General features: G+C 43.7%; 1 protein-coding gene across 1 annotated transcript in view; it reads left to right on the top strand.

Annotated features, from left to right (window-relative positions):
* The window catches only part of LOC147902683 (phosphatidylinositol 3,4,5-trisphosphate 3-phosphatase and protein-tyrosine-phosphatase PTEN2A-like), a 38,731-nt gene extending 29,871 nt beyond the window's left edge, over positions 1–8,860 (top strand). Inside the window, exons 10-13 of the mRNA XM_087373695.1 lie at positions 426–472; positions 5,042–5,172; positions 7,620–7,689; positions 7,788–8,860. Of these exons, the coding sequence (XP_087229821.1) occupies positions 426–472; positions 5,042–5,172; positions 7,620–7,689; positions 7,788–8,465 (926 nt within the window). The 3' untranslated portion in view covers positions 8,466–8,860. The remainder of the gene's footprint in view (positions 1–425; positions 473–5,041; positions 5,173–7,619; positions 7,690–7,787) is intronic.
* The last annotated feature ends 11,094 nt before the right edge of the window (positions 8,861–19,954 follow it).

The following is a 19,954-nucleotide window of genomic DNA, read 5'->3' as shown; positions in this document are numbered from 1 at the left end:
TCTGCTTCTAGAGATGCATCTCCCTTTGGTGGCTGCAAGCCCCATCCTTTTCATCATCCACGTGACTTTAAAAGGTTTATGATTTCGCTCCTTGTATAGTAAATATTCGTTAAGCTCTGTAAAAGTCGGTCTTTTGTAGTTGTATCACAACTGGTGATGAGCATTTTGAAGTTTGTAATAAAGCTATTACCATGCATTTTGCAAGACAGCGGAAGGAATCTAACTCAAGAATAGTTCACACATGAAGAGGATGAAGAAGACTGCTATTTTTTGGTGCTTCTAAGTTTGGACAGTTTCATCATTATGGCTCATAGGTGCACACACACACACACACAGACACACACATATATATGAAGAGATTTCTTGTAAGGTTTTATAAGCATTCTGTGAAACTGATGGATGATATGTGAAACTTTCATGAGCAGGTATCACATTTTCTTCCAAAAAGCATCCAAGAACGAAAGATATGATGGTAAGATCTCGTTTAAAGTACACTGTTTTCAGAATAAAAAACATATGGGTTTGAATCATGATCTTTGCGTACTTTCTTCTTCTCTATCAGTCTCTGTTTAGATGACATTTACAATATTCGAGGTATTAAATAGCTCTAGCAGACGATAATGTGAAAAATTTCCCCTTCATAAACGGTATCTTCATAACTGATTTGGAAGGATTGCAGTTCCATTTTCAGTGACACTTAACTATTTCCACAAGGATAGCTGTGGAGGTATGAAAGAGAAGTTGCTTTAAGGGGAATATCTCTGCTATCCAATTTACTTTAGAAATAATGACCTACTACAACATGTGAGAGTGAGGCTTATCATTTTGGCATGAAAATCTTCAATTGGATGTGGGTTTTAGAGTTTCATTGTCTAAAGACCGTGTGCTGAAAAGTACTTTTAAACTTTTTAATCTGGAAGGATGCAAAGGAGTTACAATCTTGGTACATCCTTCACCTCCCAACTTTTCTTTTTAGAGGAACCTTCTATTAATGTTTGAAAGACTTCATACAAAACAGCAGCCCCGAAGGTGATGAGTATGGAAAAAAACGGAAAGGCTGAAAGAAAAACCAGCCTGTTCTAGAGAAACCCAGCTCACTGTCTAGGGTATCTCTGGTACTGGGGCTAATAGTCAAGTGGGGGGACTATACAACGAGTGAATCCCTCGCGGTGTGAAGATGTAGAAAACTCCTGCAGGCCAAGCCTTGCTGAATCGAGCACGCCTCTCAATAGTCGCTCTAGAGCTTGGAGTCCCATGCTCCCAAGTGGAGCGTAGAGCTCCCTTGGTCAATGAGGCCACTATTCCCCAGGTGTAGTCCCTCTGAAGACTTTGCATATGGGTCATGATCCTGAGGGATCCCATCCAGATCCTCGCTGCTCTGCGACAGCTCCAAAGGCAATGTGGAATCGTCTCCAGGAAACCACTAGAGCAACAATGGCACTGCCCCTCCACTCGCATGTGCTCCAACCACGGTCCGATGGGCAAGCCTCTGTGGGCAGCCAGCCAAAAGAAGTAGGATATCTTCCTCGGCCACAAATTGGACCATAACTGCGTCCAAAACTTGGAACGGACATCCCGAGGCACTCTCTGGGTCACCCAATGCCGCTCCCTTAAGGGGGTCTACCTCGAAGAGTCCATCTGAGGCCTCGTGCCAATCCGTGTGGTGTAGGAAAAGAAGGGCATCTTGTCCATCTGCTCGGCAAGGCCGCCCCTGGAAGGTCAGAACCACTCTCTTGGATCCCACTAGACCTCCCTCAAGGGTCTACCCTCCCATAGCCAGAGGCGCCATCTTGGGACATCCTGCTCTGAGATACTGGAAGGGTCAATGTGCCACTCCTTTCCCAAACGTCCCACCACTCTGATCATCTTCCAGTGAATCCCATCAAGACTCCCATCCATCTCAGGGTCTCTCTCAGTGAGCGGATGAAGTGGGCCTCCAGGTCCTACACGGTAGAAGCCGGGGTGCGTGCTGCCTTGCTGCATCATCATCCTCAAAGGGACACCAGTCCGAGAAAACTGCCCCAACCAAATGCTGTCCCTCCAAATGCGAAGTCCCTCCCATCAGGACTCAGGGATGGCTAGGTCGATCGCTCTCATCTGCTGCCTTGTCCCTCGTAGATGCGCTAGGGCACCAAGCCTCGCCTCTGCCTTCATGGCTAATCTGCTCCATTTGACAAAAGACCATTCTGGACCATTGTCCCACTGTGCTCAACCAATGTGCGTCCGTTGTCTGAGCATATGCTCCTCCTGATCTCGGATCTCTGGGTGCCACATAAGGGGCTGACGCTTGAACTCCTCTCTGCATCTGGGCGGAGCACGAATGAGACCCCCTGCTAGTCTCTGCCAGACCTTGTGAAGGCTCCTCATCAAGGGGGAACTCTTCTTTGTAAGGGGGGCCTATGAGAAGATCCACCTGTGTGAAGGCTGCCATTGTCCTCCGGTGCGTGGGGTGTTCTTGAGAAGCCCTCGTTGTAAGAGGAGCTTCCAAGGCTCTGCACCTGGGGTGAGGCCGTGACAACCAACTTGCCGGGAAAGGCTCTGCTCTGCATCTCCGGATCTATGATACCCAAGCCTTCCAGTGCTTGCAGCGTTTGCCAAGCGACCTGGGCTCTAGTGTTTCGCATGCCATCTGATCCTGCCCAAAGGAAGTTCTGAATTAACCGTCGGAGCTGCCCAATGCATCCTCTGTGAAAGCACCAGCAGGAGGCGATATACCAGGCCATGGCAAGAAGGACTTGGTGTGCCACTAGGGCACGCCCTGCTAGGGAGAGCTTGGCTGAGCTCTAGTAGAGAAGCTTGCACTGAACACTCTCAAGCACAGGGGCGATCTGCTGCTCTGCTGTAATGTCAATACCAACCTGGCAACCGAGGTATCTTGTTGTCTGGTCCCGCGGTATCCATCTGAAGCCAAAGTCACTCCTCTACTCACGGATCTCCTGCATCTCCTCATAGAAACCTAGACTTTGTCCAGTTGATCTGCGCGCACCCGGGCCTCGTAGTAGATAGCCAGGGCTCCCCTAACTCTCTCCAAACTTGCTGTGGTGTCCTCAACATACAAGGCCGTGTCATCTGCAAACTCGGAGTCAAGCAGTTCCTCCTCCTGTTGGCTACACCTCCCAACTAAGCAATCTATATGTTAGAAAGCTCTTTGTCTCTTCTCCATGCCATTTCATTGCTTCTGCTCCTAACTTTTGCTGATCTCTTTCTACTTGCTTGGTTTTGTAGCTTGGAATGCTTTTGCTTTGCTTTCTCTTTCTTCTTGTTTCAAATCTCTATCCCCTTTACTACCTTATTTTCCTGTACAATGTTATGATTGGATTGATTTCATACTCTTTTGGTATTCTAGGCACCAAATCTCAGTGTGCAACTCTACTAGATAGGTCCGGGCCAGAGAGCAGCTTGAATTTGTGCAAGTGGGTTGATGGGCCCACAAGTACCTATAGGTGAGAGTGTTAGAAAAGTGAACTCTCACATAGAGGGTATCTCATAGCGGAAGACTGATAGTTAGCCCAGGAATTACACGCGGAAGTGCTTCACTATGGAATCAATGCTTCATCAAGTGTGTGTACTTCACAACATTCATGTGTATGTGTAGACTAGCAAGCAGACTGGCTCAGATATAAATATAGAGGCAACACTTTATATTTGTGTCCGTCCTCAAACTGGACAAGATACAATACCAAAAGGTTCTCCTACTATATGTCTAGCACATCTAGATCTCTCAGCCCGCGTGCTCTACCTTGAGCTTATGTAGACTCTCTGTCCAGATCTCAGCACCTTACTGCCTTGGGCAATAGGAATACAACCTAGGCTTCAGCCTCTCCTGAGCTAAGAATGCAGCTCCCCTAACCATTCTTCATCTTCTATATGTAGGCCCAAGTAGTGGTCTTCTTGCTGCTCCTTCCTGCTCAATTGGTGGCTGCTTGCCCGCCATGCTGCGCCACTGCAGGCCCTGCTGCAGGCCGCACACCTGCCCACAGACCCGTCACATAGGTGCCTTTACCCGGGGATTCCTCGCCGTGCTGTGTGATCCCTGCCCCCATGGTAGCCATGATGCTACCCATGTGGGTTCACCCCCCGAATGCTCCCCTCATTTGGGGCTTACAAATGGGGAGTTGACCTATGCATTTCCAACTGTGAGATAATATAAAGATTGAAGTTTATAGTATTGTTATCCACATTTGTTCTTCCTTCGTTGCTGCCGTATCTGTAAGGTGTCCTTAAGTCCACTTAGAAGTACAAGGAGGCAGTTTGATTCTAGTTGATAGCATTGGGATTGAATCTATAATATTGGGTCGAGGTTACCACATGTTGCTCTAGCCATTAGATAATCTGGTGGTGTTTGTCTATGGGTGTACCCATGTATTTTCTTTCATGCTTGCTGCCTCTGTCTCCATCTAAAGGATTGGTTTCACTTGCTTCGATACTATTTCCTTTGCCTTCTCTTTTGTCAAGTTATCAACCACAAGTTTTTTCCATGCTAGGATGCACAGTATATAGGGATAGCCTGCTTACACATTGCCCAAGCAGTACACAGTTGCAACGGAAGTGTTGTCTTCAGCTCTTCCTTGTTCATTTCAAGCTCTTACAAATGACCACTCACTGAATGTCTCTAGGGTTGCCAAGATGTTTTCAAACAGCAACATTTGAGCACATTTTCAAGCGTTTGAAATCCTGATTACTGACTCTTATGTCCAAATACTATGTAACTTGAGGCATGATGAATCATTGTCTTCTGTCCATCATGAATCCCTCTTCAAGAATGAACACATAAAAATAAAACATATCGAGAATAAGTTGAATGGTCACACGCTGCAGTGGTCAAGTATACTGTGAAGGGACAAACAGCCGTAAGGTTTGCCATTTCTTTAAACAGCAGACAGGTGCTCGAGTTTGACTTCCAGATGTTTGAAAGGGCCTTCTTTAAAAAATCATATTTCTTTTAAACTCTAAATAGCTACGGTTCCAAATTGGGCAATGCTGACACACTTATTAGGCAATGCCATTTGTTCTCACTGTGGTTGTCATAATACTTGTGCAGCCTGAAGATATCTGGTTTAATGCTCCGAGGAAAGGAATCATGGTATTTGCATTACCAGGAGAACGGGGTCTTGCAGATTTGGATGGTGACTTCAAAGTGCTCTTTCATGATCGGCATGGAGACTTTTACTGGTTAGATTCCCTGCTTCGATAGTGATGATATGATATTTATCAGAGGGAAGACCTCTCTTTTTGTTTACATTCCTTCATACTTTTTACAAAAATGTTCATGATACTTGAGAAATATTGAGGCACCCTTAGGATTTAAGAAAATGAACTTTTAAAACAATGAAACAGGTTCGAATGGTTTGTAAAAGAAGCAAAAAGGGCACGACCTGTATTCACCTCATTTGCTGGAGCCCTAAAACATGTGCCTGAAGCTACCTTATATGTCTTTAAGAGAAATCAGCAATTGAAGCAGTCATGGATAGACCAAAATATTTGAGATGTCTGTGGCTCACTTAGAAACATTGCATTGTGTAGACATTTTTCTTCATGCTAGTAGCTAGCAGGTGTTGGTTTGTTTAATCTGCATGATCTCTATCTTTATCAGCTGCCATCAGGGCTTATGGTTCTGTTTTTTCTTCTTCTTTGTTTAGAGCTTGGTTCTGAGAGAGCTGCTTGAGTTAGCTTTTCTCCCTGATCCCTATTTATACTGTTGATTGATTCTCTGTAAGTAAGTTTTGTTGTAAAGCTTTAGATTTTAAGAGTTAGTGAGGAGGTCAACGGTGGTTAAAACTGGAGGAACAGACGAATACAAATTTTGCAAGTTCAACATGCTCTCTTAGAAGAGTGGTTGTCAATTCTGCGTGCTGAGAATGTGGATAATAGCTGTGGCATTGTAGCTTCTAGCATATATCTGATGGGATAGTTTTCCAATTATTCAGCAAGCGCTGGAAGAATAAGCTGCTCAATAGATGTATTGGCTAAAGTAGTGACAAGCCAGTTCAGAATTTCACTGTAATGATCCATTCGTCTATGTTTATGGGAACTTCTTCATTGATTATCTGTCATTCTGATAAGATAGTTTTCAAATTATTCAACACGTGCTTGAAGAATAAGCTGCTCAAAGACAAAGTTCATGTATCAGCTGCATAAGGTCTCTAATATTTTAGTGAAGCACTAGTATGTTTGTCAGGTGAAATGACTGGCATAGCACACCATTACTTTCTTGATCTTTCAGCCCGGCCAACCACCAGTATCTGGAAGGCACCTTGATTAATGCGTCAAGATGGTACTAAATTTTCATTTGTGGCGAATGTGTACTGAGCAATTCTTGCTCTGGCAAACAACCTCATTATGACAGCATTCACATGCATGTGGAAGTGGGGAACTAAGTGGTTAACTAACCCTGTCATAGGTTTTTCAACACTGTAAGGTGTTAAAAGCAATAGGCAAGCTTGATTTTGGTATTCTCCCATTTCTAATCATTTTTCAGTCATGTAATCAGGCTCTTATGGTAACTATAATCTCTCCCTCCTATACTTCGTACATGAAAAATACATTAGCATGACCGTGGTACAGGAAAACAAACTCTCTAGCTTAACTTCCAGCAGATGAAGTAGATTTCCAAGCAAAATTTTCTTGGTCATGCTTGGCATTCTATAAGAAAAATACGTCTGGTACTTTTAAAGCACTCGTCTTCCAGTCAATGTGATATTGGGCAGTCTAGAAAGCATAGAGCCCACCTGCAGGTGAGACGCTCAAGAAATATTATAAACAAAAACTCTGAAACTTGTGCTGATGACAACAGTCCAGGGTGATCCTCAGCCTCGTGAAGTAGAATTTCAACATGTCAATGTAGAAGTTGGTTTTGAAAAAATATTTCAATCTTGTGTAGTGCCAACATAAAAAATGAGCAACGTGAGACTGACACGCTGCAGGTATAGTACTTAAAGAGGATCACCAATTTAAAGAATATAGCTGGAGTAAAAGTTCTTTTGAAATGCGTGTTTTTTTGGGGTCATGGTTTGCTTTTGTGGGATGCTATTACAACAATGGGTTAGATGGTGTGCTACCCTGTTTAGAGCCATGGAGCTTGACTTAGCTGTCTGTCATCAGTGCTTAGAAATTTGGATTGCCTGTGTCATTCCCAAGGTTCTTGAGCTTTCAAGGTTGCAGGCATGGAGTGAGCTTTTCCCTCTTGTCTGCCAATGAAGCCCCCTTTACTTTGAGCATTGCTATGGAATGGATAGGATTCTTGTGCATTGTTCTTTCTTCAGTGAAAAAGCAGCATAATGGCCACAAAGAAGTATTAAAGTATGCCAGATCTAAGTAGGCTTTGTATTCAATGCTTTAGTCAATCTGTTATGTAACTCTGCGTAGTTGGGAGAAATGCAGGGTTGGTTTAAAGGGGTTCTACTTGACAGGACAACTTTAACGTCTTTTATGAAATAACTTATAAGCTATGTTGCACTATGTATCCATTTTCAGACTAGGGGACCTTTGTAGGGTGTCCTGCTGCATCTAGCCATTGGAATGCCGAAGTCATGCTTCCATTTTGGCGAGTTGAAAGTGAATACTAGTACATTTATTCTTTGATTTTGTAACCTTTGATTAATTCACACTCTCTGTATCAGTTGGCTTAACACGAATATGATGGAGAACAGAACGATGTTAAGCCCTGCAGATTTGGATGGGTTTGACAAGGTAGTTTCTCAGGACTTCTTGTAGATTTAGTTGATATGTTACTTGTAAGTTGTGTTTCCAGTGCCAGCATTATACTGAGTCCCTTTTATTCTTTGCAGAGGCGGCTACCATCACCAGGGTTTCAGGTTGAAATTGTCATACTGGATCATGATGTTTCTCTGAACACTAAAACAAGCAGAGAGTCTCCAGCGGGTTCATTACAATCTTCGAATGATGGCATACCATCCCCTGCAGCCATTCCTCAAACAACTGGGAAGAGTGAACCAGGAATAGATGAGAAAGATGATGTCTTCTCCGACAGCGAAAATGAAGAGAGTGTGGGAAAACAGAAGGCACATGAAAGCAGTAAAAAAATTATGTCTGGTCAACCTTCAGAGGAAGCTAGAGATTCCCAGAGGACCACTGAAAGTCAAACGGCATCTGCGATCCCTAACACTGGAAGTCCAATCATGCCAGACACAACAGAAATCACGAGGATCTCACAAACAAGTATCATAGATACCTCATCTCATGAGGCTCCAGAGGGCCGGGCTTTGGATGCAAAGGATGGATCAGATGTACATTGGGATGGTCAGTACAGAAAAGAGAGGAAAGAAGATGATCCTTTAGAAAGCTCTAGGAATGACAGTCATGAATCTTTGTTGAATGATCAAAATGTTAAGGCAGATGTGAGAGTTCCAGCTACTGACTTTAAAGCAATAGCTGCAGCAAGTGCAGCAGATGCCTCTGTCTTTACTTTTGGTGATGAAGAGGATTATGAAAGTGAAGAGGAATAACCACAGCCCGAGCAAGTGTAAGGGACAAAGCATGGATGAGGTGATTCTGAATCTTGTTCTCCTGCTCTATCACAAGATGTGCATTCTACAGCAACGGGCATTATTGTCTTGTAAAGGAGAATTGGTTTTTAGTTTTTTGGGATGTAATTGTTCTCCTATTCATCAATCCCACCCTGCAGAACTGTCTTCAGCCCTGCAATTATGTACATTCTGAGTTTCTGATCTGTTAAAGCCTGTTGATTCTTTCGAGTATCAAGAGAACTGTCAAAACCCGTGCAGGGTCAGGAGGTTCCCTTGTGCTGTAGGAACCCATATTGGCACTTTCCACTCGTCAAATCTTCATGTGTCCATTTGAGCTATAAATTGTTTTGTATGGCACATTTTGAAGGCCTATTATAAAGATTGTTGGAATTATATCTATAATTCAGCAGTGACCAATGTAATATAATAAGTTAGTTAGGGGCACTTTTCCCTCCTCTAGAGGTTTTTCCCCCTAACTGCAGTTAGTTCACTAACTATGGTTAGTGACTACTAAGGTTTTGTCACTATGACAAAACCTTATCTACACTACTTTGTGTTGTACTCTTTACACACTCTATTGAGCAACTACAGTCTTCAAGCTTACGTCTCTCTCACTCTCTCTTGCTCTCACACTCTCTATCTCTCTCCTTCCCTTCATTTGGTATCAGAGCGGGTTCAAGACCCTCGGGCCACCAGCTCCCTCAACGTTCTCTCCCTGCTACAACTCGTCCGTACAGTCCGTACGACTGTACGGAATCCGACGTACCATCGCCGTACAGTCCGTACGGATTTCGCCGTACGCCGTACGAATTCCGCTGTCCGTACAGTTTTCGCCGTCCGTACAGATTTTGCCGTACGCCGTACAGGTTCCGCCGTCCGTACAATTTTCGCCGTACATCATCGCCATCCTGCTTCCGTACAGTTTTGCTTTTCGACTGTACCTGCGTCATCAGTACCGTACGGTCTGTTCCGTACTGACCGTACAGTTCGTACTGACCGTACAGTCCTTGCTTCTGTCAGCTGTACAATCTGTACTTGCAGATCGACACCAGTTGCCTTAAGCCACAGGTGTTTTTGGACAGGCTCATCTTGCAGGAAACCACAAATTGGGGCAGTTATTTTCTGGGAGTACATTTGGGGCTTTTACAGACAGATCTGCAGATCTAGTCTGAAATTTGGGGCTTTTGTTCAAAAATTGCAGATTTGGGGCTTTTAGTAATTTTGCCCCTTTCTGGCTGCAATTTCTAGCCACAAATTGGGGCTTTTGAGTTGAGAGAGCATTTTTTGGAGTATTTAGTACATACTGCCTTTATTGGAGTGTTTGGAACACTTTTGGCAAATTTTGGAGAGTGTTTTATGCTTGGACAGATTTCTGACAGCTCAAGTGCAGAAATCTAAGTTGCATATACAGCCCGTGCTTGGGTGTGGTTTTTGGGAGTTGTGCATTCTATTCCCAGTAAGGGAATTCAACTTTGTATCTGCTTCAATTCCTTTTTCAGATATGGCCCATCAAAATCAGAATGATTTTCAGTTCGGTGGTCTTTCTCAGGAAGACAAATTGGATGGTACCAACTACTCCCTCTGGAGTTTCATGGTACGTAATATTCTGATTTCTCGCAATTTATGGGATTATGTCAATGGGGATGAAATCCGACCAGCAGATATTGCACCTGCTACCCCTCCTCACCAAGGAGGTGGAAGAGGTCGTACACAAGGTGCAGCTGCAGGACAAGTTGTTGGTGCAGCTACAGTTAATACTCCTGAGCAAAAGAGATGGGATTCACGAGATGCCTTAGCCTTGTCTTGCATCTCTCTTTCAGTGAAAAGATCAATCATTCCGCATATCCGGTCGTGTAAGACCTCCAGGGCAGCGTGGGATATTTTGGAAAGCATGTATGCAGCACGGAATGATGCCAGAGTATCTTTTTTAAAAAGAGAATTGAGCAATACACATATGGAGGAGGGTGACTCCATGTCAGCCCACCTCACTAAGCTACAGGATCTCAGAGAGCAGTTGTTAAATATAGATGAAATCATTCCTGATTCAGAGATGATTACAACCACTCTGAATTCTCTTCCTGAGTCTTATCTCAGCTTTCATACTTCGCTGAATTTATCATTGAGGGGGGGTGCAAATCCTCTTTCTTTTCATGAGCTGATAGGACTTCTGCTTCAGGAAGAGCAGACCAGGAAAAATTTGGCTTCACGTGCAGGTGAACAAGCCATGCTCTCAAAATTCAAATCAAAAACAAAGGGACAGGGAAAAACAGCAGCAAATCAGCCTTCCAGTGGGTCAGGACAGCCTTCACAAAAGGCTAAAAGTGATGCTAGCAAGCCCAAAAAGAAGGGTTTCTGTCACTACTGCAAAAAGCCAGGTCATCACATAGCAGAATGCAGGAAAAGGATTGCAAAGGAAAAGAAAAACAGCTCAGGAATGGCTGTTTCAGATTCAGCCCCTTGTGCATCTGACAGTGGGGATGCTGCAGCCAACTTTGTTGGTCAAGATTATGCCTTTTTATCTTGCATTTCTGATTCTAGGTTGGCTGTTCCAGATGCTCGGGATAGTACAGCTTCATGCAGTGATGACACTTATGCATTTTTGACTTGCAGTTTTGACTCTTCTTCAGATGCATCTGCTTTCAGTGTTGATGAAACACTGAACATCTGGTATTTTGACAGCGGTGCATCCAAGCACATCACTTCGAGGAAGTCTCTTTTTACTTCCTTGCATCCACCTCCTGTTGGTAAGAAAGTCACTTGTGCCAATAACTCCTCATATTCAGTACGTGGCACAGGAGAAGTTGAGCTCACTGCCATTGATGGCTCAATTTTCAGACTTTCTGATGTTTTATATGTGCCTGGCATAACCAAAAATCTCCTTTCAGTGTCCACTCTTAACAGAGATGGATTTCAGGTCATCTTTGAGGATGACAAATGTGCTGTCCGGGACAGGGAAGCTAACAATGCCTTAATGTTATCTGGTACTCTGCTGCGTGGGCTTTTTCAGCTTGATATTTTTCAGAAAAGAGCAGCTCATGCTTTGGCAATTTCTTCCCCTACAGTTGCCATGCAAAATGCAGAATTATGGCATGCCAGATATGGCCACATGCATTACAACAGCTTGATGACACTTCAGAAATTTTCAATGGTTGATGCATTGCCACCTCTTGCAATACCTCCTCCACATGCCTGTGAAGGGTGCATTTTAGGTAAAATGCATAGATTTCCCTTCAAAAAGGATGGTTCAGTTAAAGCTGTTCGCAAATTGCAGCTTATACACAGTGATGTCTGTGGTCCCATGAGGACTCCTTCATTGGGTGGTCATCTCTACTTTGTCACATTTATTGATGACTACTCCAATTTTACTTGGGTTTATGGGCTGAAAAAGAAATCTGAAGTGTTCACAGTGTTTAAACACTTTTCAGCCATGGTTGAAAATGAAACCGGGCTCAAGATACAGATATTACGCACGGATAGAGGTGGGGAATACCTATCTGCAGCATTTGATGCTTTCCTCAAACAAAAGGGTATTGTGCATCAGCTCACAGTCAGGCTAACCCCTCAGCAAAATGGCAAAGCTGAGAGGAAAAATCGAACCCTCATGGAGATGGACAGATGTATGCTGAAAAGCAAACACATGCCTCATAAATTCTGGTTAGAGGGTTTGATGTGTGCCAATTACATTTTGAACAGGGCTCCCACTAAGGCTTTAAAAACAAAAACACCTTTTGAGGTCTGGAATGACAGGAAGCTTTCAGTGGATCACTTCCGAGTCTTTGGATGCCTTGCCTATGCACATGTGCCAGTTGAATTTAGGCACAAATTGTCAGATAAAGCCATCAAATGCATATTTGTTGGATACAGTGCAGAAAGCAAGGGGTATCGTCTCTACAATCCTGCTACACGCAAAATCATTGTAAGTAGAGATGTGATATTTTCTGAAAATTCAGCTTACACTCAGGCTGATTTTCAAATGCCTTCACCTTCAGAAGATGTATTTCAAGGGTTGCTACCCATTGCATTGGGTTCCCCTGCTGATTTTTCTGATCCACATCAGAATTTACAGCAACCTTCAAATGCTTCAGTTCCGCCACGGGATGTCATGCCTCCTCCACAGGAAGTGGAACAAGTGGTACAGCAAGAAATTGCAGACATACATGCAGCCAAAACAGTCCCAAACTGGCTGTTACAGACTCTCCGGGAGAGTAAACTTGATGCCCCGTTACCTGGCAGGACTCGCAGTGCAGCAAGGCACATGGAAGGTGCTAATTCAGTGGAATCAGCATATGCAGGTACTCTCCTTGATGAAGAGGAGCCTGCCACATTTGAAGAGGCACAAGGTAATGTGCATTGGATGAATGCCATGCACGATGAGTTGCAGTCCATTGCCAAAAATCAGACTTGGGATGTTGTGGACTTACCACCGGGTAAACATGCTATTGGAACCCGATGGGTATTTAAAGTCAAACGGAAGCCAGATGGCTCCATTGACAGATATAAAGCCAGGCTGGTTGCTAAAGGCTATGCTCAAAAAAAGGGCATAGATTATGAGGAGACTTTTGCTCCTACATCCCGGATGACCACCATCCGATCAATCATTGCAATGGCTGCACATTTTGAGTGGAATGTTCATCAGTTGGACATCAAAACAGCCTTCTTAAATGGGGACTTGCTGGAAGAGGTGTATGTCAAACCACCTCCGGGTTTTGAAATTACAGCAAATGCACTTCAAGTCTGCAAGCTTAATAAAGCTTTATATGGGCTGAAACAGGCCCCTCGTGCATGGTATGCCAAAATACATGCCTTTTTGACCAGCAAGGGGCTGCACAATAGTCCTACTGAGAGCACCCTCTACATCAAGATGGATGGGGGGGAAATATTAGTCATCCTTCTTTATGTTGATGACTTACTGCTCACAGGGTCCAATGACGACAAAATTGCAGATTTCAAAACTGATTTGCAGACCCACTTTGATATGTCAGATTTGGGGCTGCTTCATTTTTATTTGGGGATCCAGTTCTCTCATGAGAGACGTGGCACTGTTATGTCTCAGTCCAAGTATGTTCAGAAACTTTTGGACAGATTTAACATGCAAGAGTGTAAGCCCATATCTACTCCTATGGAACCAGGGCTGAAACTCACAATGCATGATGCAGGAGAATCAATTGATGCCACACTTTACAGTCAAGCTGTTGGATGCCTCATATATCTCTGCAATACTAGGCCTGATATTCAGTTTGCAGTATCTCAGGTGAGCAGGTATATGCACAGCCCTAAAACTATGCATTGGCAGGCAGTTAAGCGCATCTTCCGTTATTTGCAAGGCACCAAGTCTTTTGGCTTACTATTTCCCAGGGGGGGTGACTTGCAGATGCATGCCTACAGTGATTCAGATTGGGCTGGTGATTATGACACTAGGCAGTCCACTAGTGGCAATTGTTTCTTTTTGGGAAAATCTTGCATTTCATGGCTAAGCAAGAAACAATCTACAGTGGCTACCTCATCATGTGAAGCTGAGTACAGGGCAGCTTTCACAGCAACAGTGGAATGTGTCTGGCTGAGACGTTTATTTGCTGATCTTTATCTGTCTTTGGAGGGTCCTTCTCCAATTCTCACTGATAGTCAGAGTGCCATTGCAGTGGCAAAGAATCCAGTGTTTCATGCTCGCACGAAGCACATTGAGGTTCACTATCATTACGTCAGAGAGAAGTTACATGCAGGAGAGATCAGTATGATCTTTGTGTCCACACATGACAATGTTGCAGATATCTTCACCAAAGCACTACCACGTGAGAAGTTTGAGGCATTTCGCAGTGCCCTGAACTTATATCCATTTGGTGATTGATCAGCCTTGTACATGACATTGGCACTGCAGGGGGGTGTTGGAATTATATCTATAATTCAGCAGTGACCAATGTAATATAATAAGTTAGTTAGGGGCACTTTTCCCTCCTCTAGAGGTTTTTCCCCCTAACTGCAGTTAGTTCACTAACTATGGTTAGTGACTACTAAGGTTTTGTCACTATGACAAAACCTTATCTACACTACTTTGTGTTGTACTCTTTACACACTCTATTGAGCAACTACAGTCTTCAAGCTTACGTCTCTCTCACTCTCTCTTGCTCTCACACTCTCTATCTCTCTCCTTCCCTTCAAAGATGTGGTGGTTCTGAAGCAAAGCTATATTGTTGCAGTTACGAATCCGCAAGTTTTTACAATTGGAATCTTCTTTCATGCATCATACAATATGAAGCACATTGCTTCCAAGATGAGCTGTGTGCTTTGATATAAAGGTTTATCATAATATGCAAAATTACAATCTAAGGTTTGCTTCCAATTAAACCGTTCATAGTTTTAATTTATGGGCTGCTAAATGGTACACTGCCTTTAAGCCAAGATACCATATCCATAATATTTATTGCTGATAAAATACAGATGAAGGCTTTTATTTCATAATAGGTTTTATATTAACTAAGGTGGCCGCTTTTGGGAACTGGGACTCCAAAATGCAAATCCTCACATGCACAATAAACTTGGATCTCTGTCTGTAAGGCTGGTGAGTTCTTCCCATGGGGTGGGGCGAGTGAAGGCAGTTGCAAATAACTGAAATACCCCTCCCTTGTAGGATTTCCCTTCAATCCATTCGGATGAATGCTTTAAACATGCATTTCAAGGAGGCTCATTTATTCTGTTTATGGTTGTAAGCTCTAGTATTCTTGAGTTATAAAAGAATCTTCACTATTGTTTCATTGCTATACCAGCCATTAATTCCAACTTAGAAGTAAAGAATTTCAGATTGTAGATAACCAGCGACTGAGTTATTTGCTTTAAAAAAGCTAACGTGTTAAGTTAAAATACATCATGAGTTAATGTAATATTGGGTGGGACAGCTGTCTAAGCCATAGCCAGCTTAAGAGAATAGTTGTATTTCAATTTATGCTTTGGACATTTGGTGGCATGTTGCAGCCTAATGCCGGGGGACATGTTTGTCTGGTTGTCACCTTGGTAGCTACGAAGTGTGGTGTGTTGTTCCATTCAGATTGCTTATGCGCCTTTGGATTGCTTATGCTTTGGGCTCTGTGATGGTAGTATGCCTATTTTCAGATTGCCAAATGGAAGCCCTCACTGTTTACTGGATGGGTTCCGCGTGCATCACAACCTTGTGTTTTTGCATGTGAGATGGAATGCGAATTCATGACAATAGAAAGTCTGTCAACTACTCAAAGGCTTCACAAGTGTTTGAACAAGAGGTGTTCCATTCATTCTATGCAAGGTAGTTGCGACCGGCATTCCCGTACCCCCCACACTTGAATCTTGCTCATACTTAGTGCACTCAATTACCAAAGTGATACACATCTTTGAGCTTCAGAATCAGGCATGTGAGTAACAAAACTCATCAGCAACCAAACTAATATAAGACTCATGCAGTACTCATATAGTACTCATGTAGTACTCATATCTAAGACTAATATAGTACTAACACTAATTCAGATGCCAAGGACTCCTTGAAACCTCAACAACTGCCCACAAGTTAGCAGAAGTATAAACCTGAAAATGTATCCTGCATTAACCTCTATACCACCTACTCCTTCCTCAATTCACCTCAAAATGTATCCCGTAAAGCATTAGTTAACCTCTATACCACCTACGCCTTCCTCAATTCAACACTGGACAAGCAAGCATATCAACTCACCCTAAAACCTCATGGCATTATAAAAACTACTACACATTCAGCCAAAACAGAGAAGGTGCATCCCATTTATAGGTTAAAATCACTAGGGAATACTTCATGCTTCAAAGAAGCTCCATTCTTTCATCATGAATAAAAATCACAAAAGAAAAGGTATTCCATTGTTTGTCCTCCACTGCAATTGCAGCTACAATGATATAGGAGCTCATGTCATTGCAGCAAACCAATGCTTGAAAAGCTCACAATATGTCCATAACCAGGGAATGTAGAAGTTCTTGAGAGCAAAACTGACACCGTATGATACATAATAGCCCAAAATCTTAGGTCTGAGACCCATAGCAAAGGAAGAACACACTACACTCTACATTCAACCCAAGCTACAATGGCAGTTCCGTTCCTTTCAACTCCTCTTATTGCATTCGTTATGTAATCTTTGTCGCTTAGCAAGTAACCTTTCTTTTTTTGGCTTTATAGGTGATGTTGATTGATGCCAAGATCGATCTACATCATCTATAAAGACCTTGATAGAAATCCATTGAGAGCTGGCATTTGGATCCAAGGGCAGCTGAGAGCTTTATCTTGGTTGCCTCGTATGTGGGTGTTTGTTGGCACTTTCAATTTTAGTACAACGCAAAAAAGAAAACCCGAGCTGTGGGTACCTCGTATACCCTATCACACCTCCACTCCAAAGAGCATAAATGGAGTTTTCATGTGGTGAGTTGAGGGGTTGGGTCCGTCAGGGTCCTAGCATCTTCTCGGCTCTCTGGTTAGTTACGGAGCAGGGAGTCCACACCTGAGATGGCATAAAAAACATAAGGTGGGGGGAAAGAGTTCTCCATGGGTTGTCTGATGGGTGTAAGTGCCTCACACATTAAAAGCCAACACTCAAAACAAAACATAAAATGGTTTTACAATATTAATGTATGTGTTAGCTCGTATCTTCTCTAGAATTCTGTAAGTACCAAGAAGGGAGAACTTTTATGGATAGTATATATAGAATTGTAAGCCTTTGTGTCCTTCATTCTAGTTATGCTCTTGTCTTTGTGAGCCTATTTCAAATTGGTGATGAGTTGACATTATTTGACACGATCATCGTTCTTGAGTCTTGGAGTTGCAAGATCTTTGGGAAAACTAGGTCATGACCATAGAAATGGAGTCAAACAATGGCAAGAGAGAGAGAGAGAGAGAGAGAGAGAGAGAGAGAGACAGAGAGAGAGAGAGAGATGCATTAACGTCTTCTGGAGGCCTCGCGGGCCTATGAGCCAAAGCAAATGTGTAAAAACCTATAACATGTCGCTGGGCTTGATCTAGCTTGGTCGTATGTGCCACTGTCTCCTCCTATGCTTTGATATAGCGCAACAAGGTCTCTCTATGTCGTCGCATCTCCATCAAATAGAGACCGTCGTAGACCAGGTCCTGGAAATGAATTAGTCGAGAGAGAGGTCCAAACTCGTGTCCCTCCTGAAATAAGTAATGGTATCGTCCTCGGGTCTCATAGTATACAAGAAAAGTACTCCTCTATCTCCACGTCCTCCAAGGTGCATAGTCTACAGAACCATTTTTCTCTAGGCGTACCTATGGCTCTCCTTGTCTCAATCCTCAACTCATGGAACGAGACCTGCATCTGTCCAATGGTGATCCTCAAGGCATGTGAGACTTGTCTGTCCTCCAAGTACTGGGGTTTGATAACCACTCCATCCACTGAAACTTTAAGGAGATGATCACGGTATAATTGGATCTTGGTGGGGAACTCATGGTCCCCCCGAAGTCTGCGCTATTGGAGCTTGAGTTATGATATGGTTGATCTCATCCCATGGAATCAAGTGGTCGGGCTGTACTGAAAGGGGGGGAGACGATCCATTTGGATCCCTTGGCTGCGAAACCATTTGGATAAGTGTGTGTACCAAGCCATGGTAGTTTCCCTCTGAGCTATGCATATAAACGCCTCTAGTGCCAACCTCAGTAGTCTCCCTCTATGTAAGGTCCAAACTGTGTGGAGAAAAGTGACCGTTTGGAAGCTGGGATCAACATGGAACGGTGTCATGCTGAACTCTTCTTGTATGATCTAGTGGGGGATTGAGGGTTTGACTCGAATCATCTTGGATCCCATCGTTACCTGTAACCTCTTGAAACACTATTAATCAGTCTCGTTGATAGATCACCCCCCCAGAAGGGTGTTGCACACATGGCCTCAGTCTCACTAATGTGGTGAATAGCCATCCCTTCATTGGGGGGTTCCTGAAAGCATAGTCTCTCCAGTTGAGCTAGAGCCCCTTGCCCTAGTTGCATGAGTCATCATGAAGAGGTCCTGCAAGGATTGCCCTATGTAAGTGTACGACTGTACAATATCCACTGGCTCCCCGCGATAAGTGAAGTTGTATCAGTAAAGAGAGGTGTTGAAATTCATAACCTTGGTCTTCCCAAGGCTGACTATCAAGTCTCTCTCTCTAAAAAACACCTCTAGGGCATCTAGGTGCCGATGTAGGCGCACTTGTGAAGAAGATAAGTCATCTGCATATAGTAGTATTTGTATCAATAGATCAGCCTACAATGATCCCTTTCCCCTCAGACGATCAATGAATGTCGTGATCTAATCAATGTGTAGCCCAAATAATGTTGGTGAGAGAGGACATCCCTGATTCACCCCTATCATGCTCTCAATCTAGTCTGATAGGCCTCTAGGAGCGTGTATTCTCCGTCTGACTGACTCATATAAGCTCATCACTCCCCATATTATGTCTTCTACGATGTGCATCTCTTGAAGTCGTCTGATCATGTGACATCATGGGAATGTGTCTAAGGCCTTCCAAAAGTCTACAAAACATGCATATAATTTTTGGGATCTCGACCTCGCCTCCTCAACGACTGCCTACAAAGTGAAGATGTGATCAAGGGTGGAGTGCTGTCTTTGAAACCGAGCCAGTCCCATTGCCCGCTACCCATGCGCTTCTGTGTAGAAGGTGTTCTCTCTCGCTCTCTCGCTCTCTCTCTCGTACTGACCCATATATCTTGGCTAGTGTATGACCAATCATGAGGGTACGGTAGGTCCCAGTGTCCATGGGGTCTTTTGATTTGTGTATTGGCACAATAGTGGTCGTACTCTGAGAAGGGGAAAACTATGGCATATAGCATTAGTGAACATCTGTGCTAGGATAGGGGCAGAACCTCTTGTCCATGTGCAAAAAGCTCAGTGCGTAACCCGTCATGGTCCTAAGCTCTTGTGGAGGCGACGTAAAGCAACTCACACATTTTATGTTGTGAACAACCTGCATGTGGTGGGTCTTCGGGGGGGAATACATGTCTAGTGTTGTTTGAGGTGGGACATCATAGAGGGATGTCCCATAAATGTGCCAGACATGAGGATCTATGATGGGGATAGGTGACCTTCGCTCAAACAAAATCCCCCAAGCAAAGGTGGAGCCACCTCCTCAAAAGGATCGAATCATTTCATCCATCCTATGCAATAAGAAAGCCCCCTCTTACGTCGTGTCAAGTGCCGATAGATCATTCGTTGTGCCTTTGGTATCGTACGATGTTCCAAATCCTACTCTCATATGAGGTGAGATCTCACCTTTCGGCACTTGTCATCAAACCATGGGCATCTTCCTAGGTGGGGAGTGGGCTATAGAGCAAAATGACCTAGTGGTGGTAGCTTGGACGGCCAAGACCCAAATGTATCAAGCACATGAAAGGTCTGTGTCATCTCCCAAGTGGGTTGGAAGCTCGCATGACAAGTGGCCCATGTGCACTGCATCCAGAGCATGGTCAAAGTGTATCT

This window comes from Dipteris shenzhenensis, chromosome 4 (assembly GCF_047967505.1).
Source record: "Dipteris shenzhenensis isolate YYH24624 ecotype China chromosome 4, Dip_SZ_1.0, whole genome shotgun sequence".
Lineage (NCBI taxonomy): Eukaryota > Viridiplantae > Streptophyta > Polypodiopsida > Gleicheniales > Dipteridaceae > Dipteris > Dipteris shenzhenensis.
The sequence above is the reverse complement of the archived record's forward strand: the minus strand, read 5'-3'. Positions and strand labels throughout refer to the sequence as shown.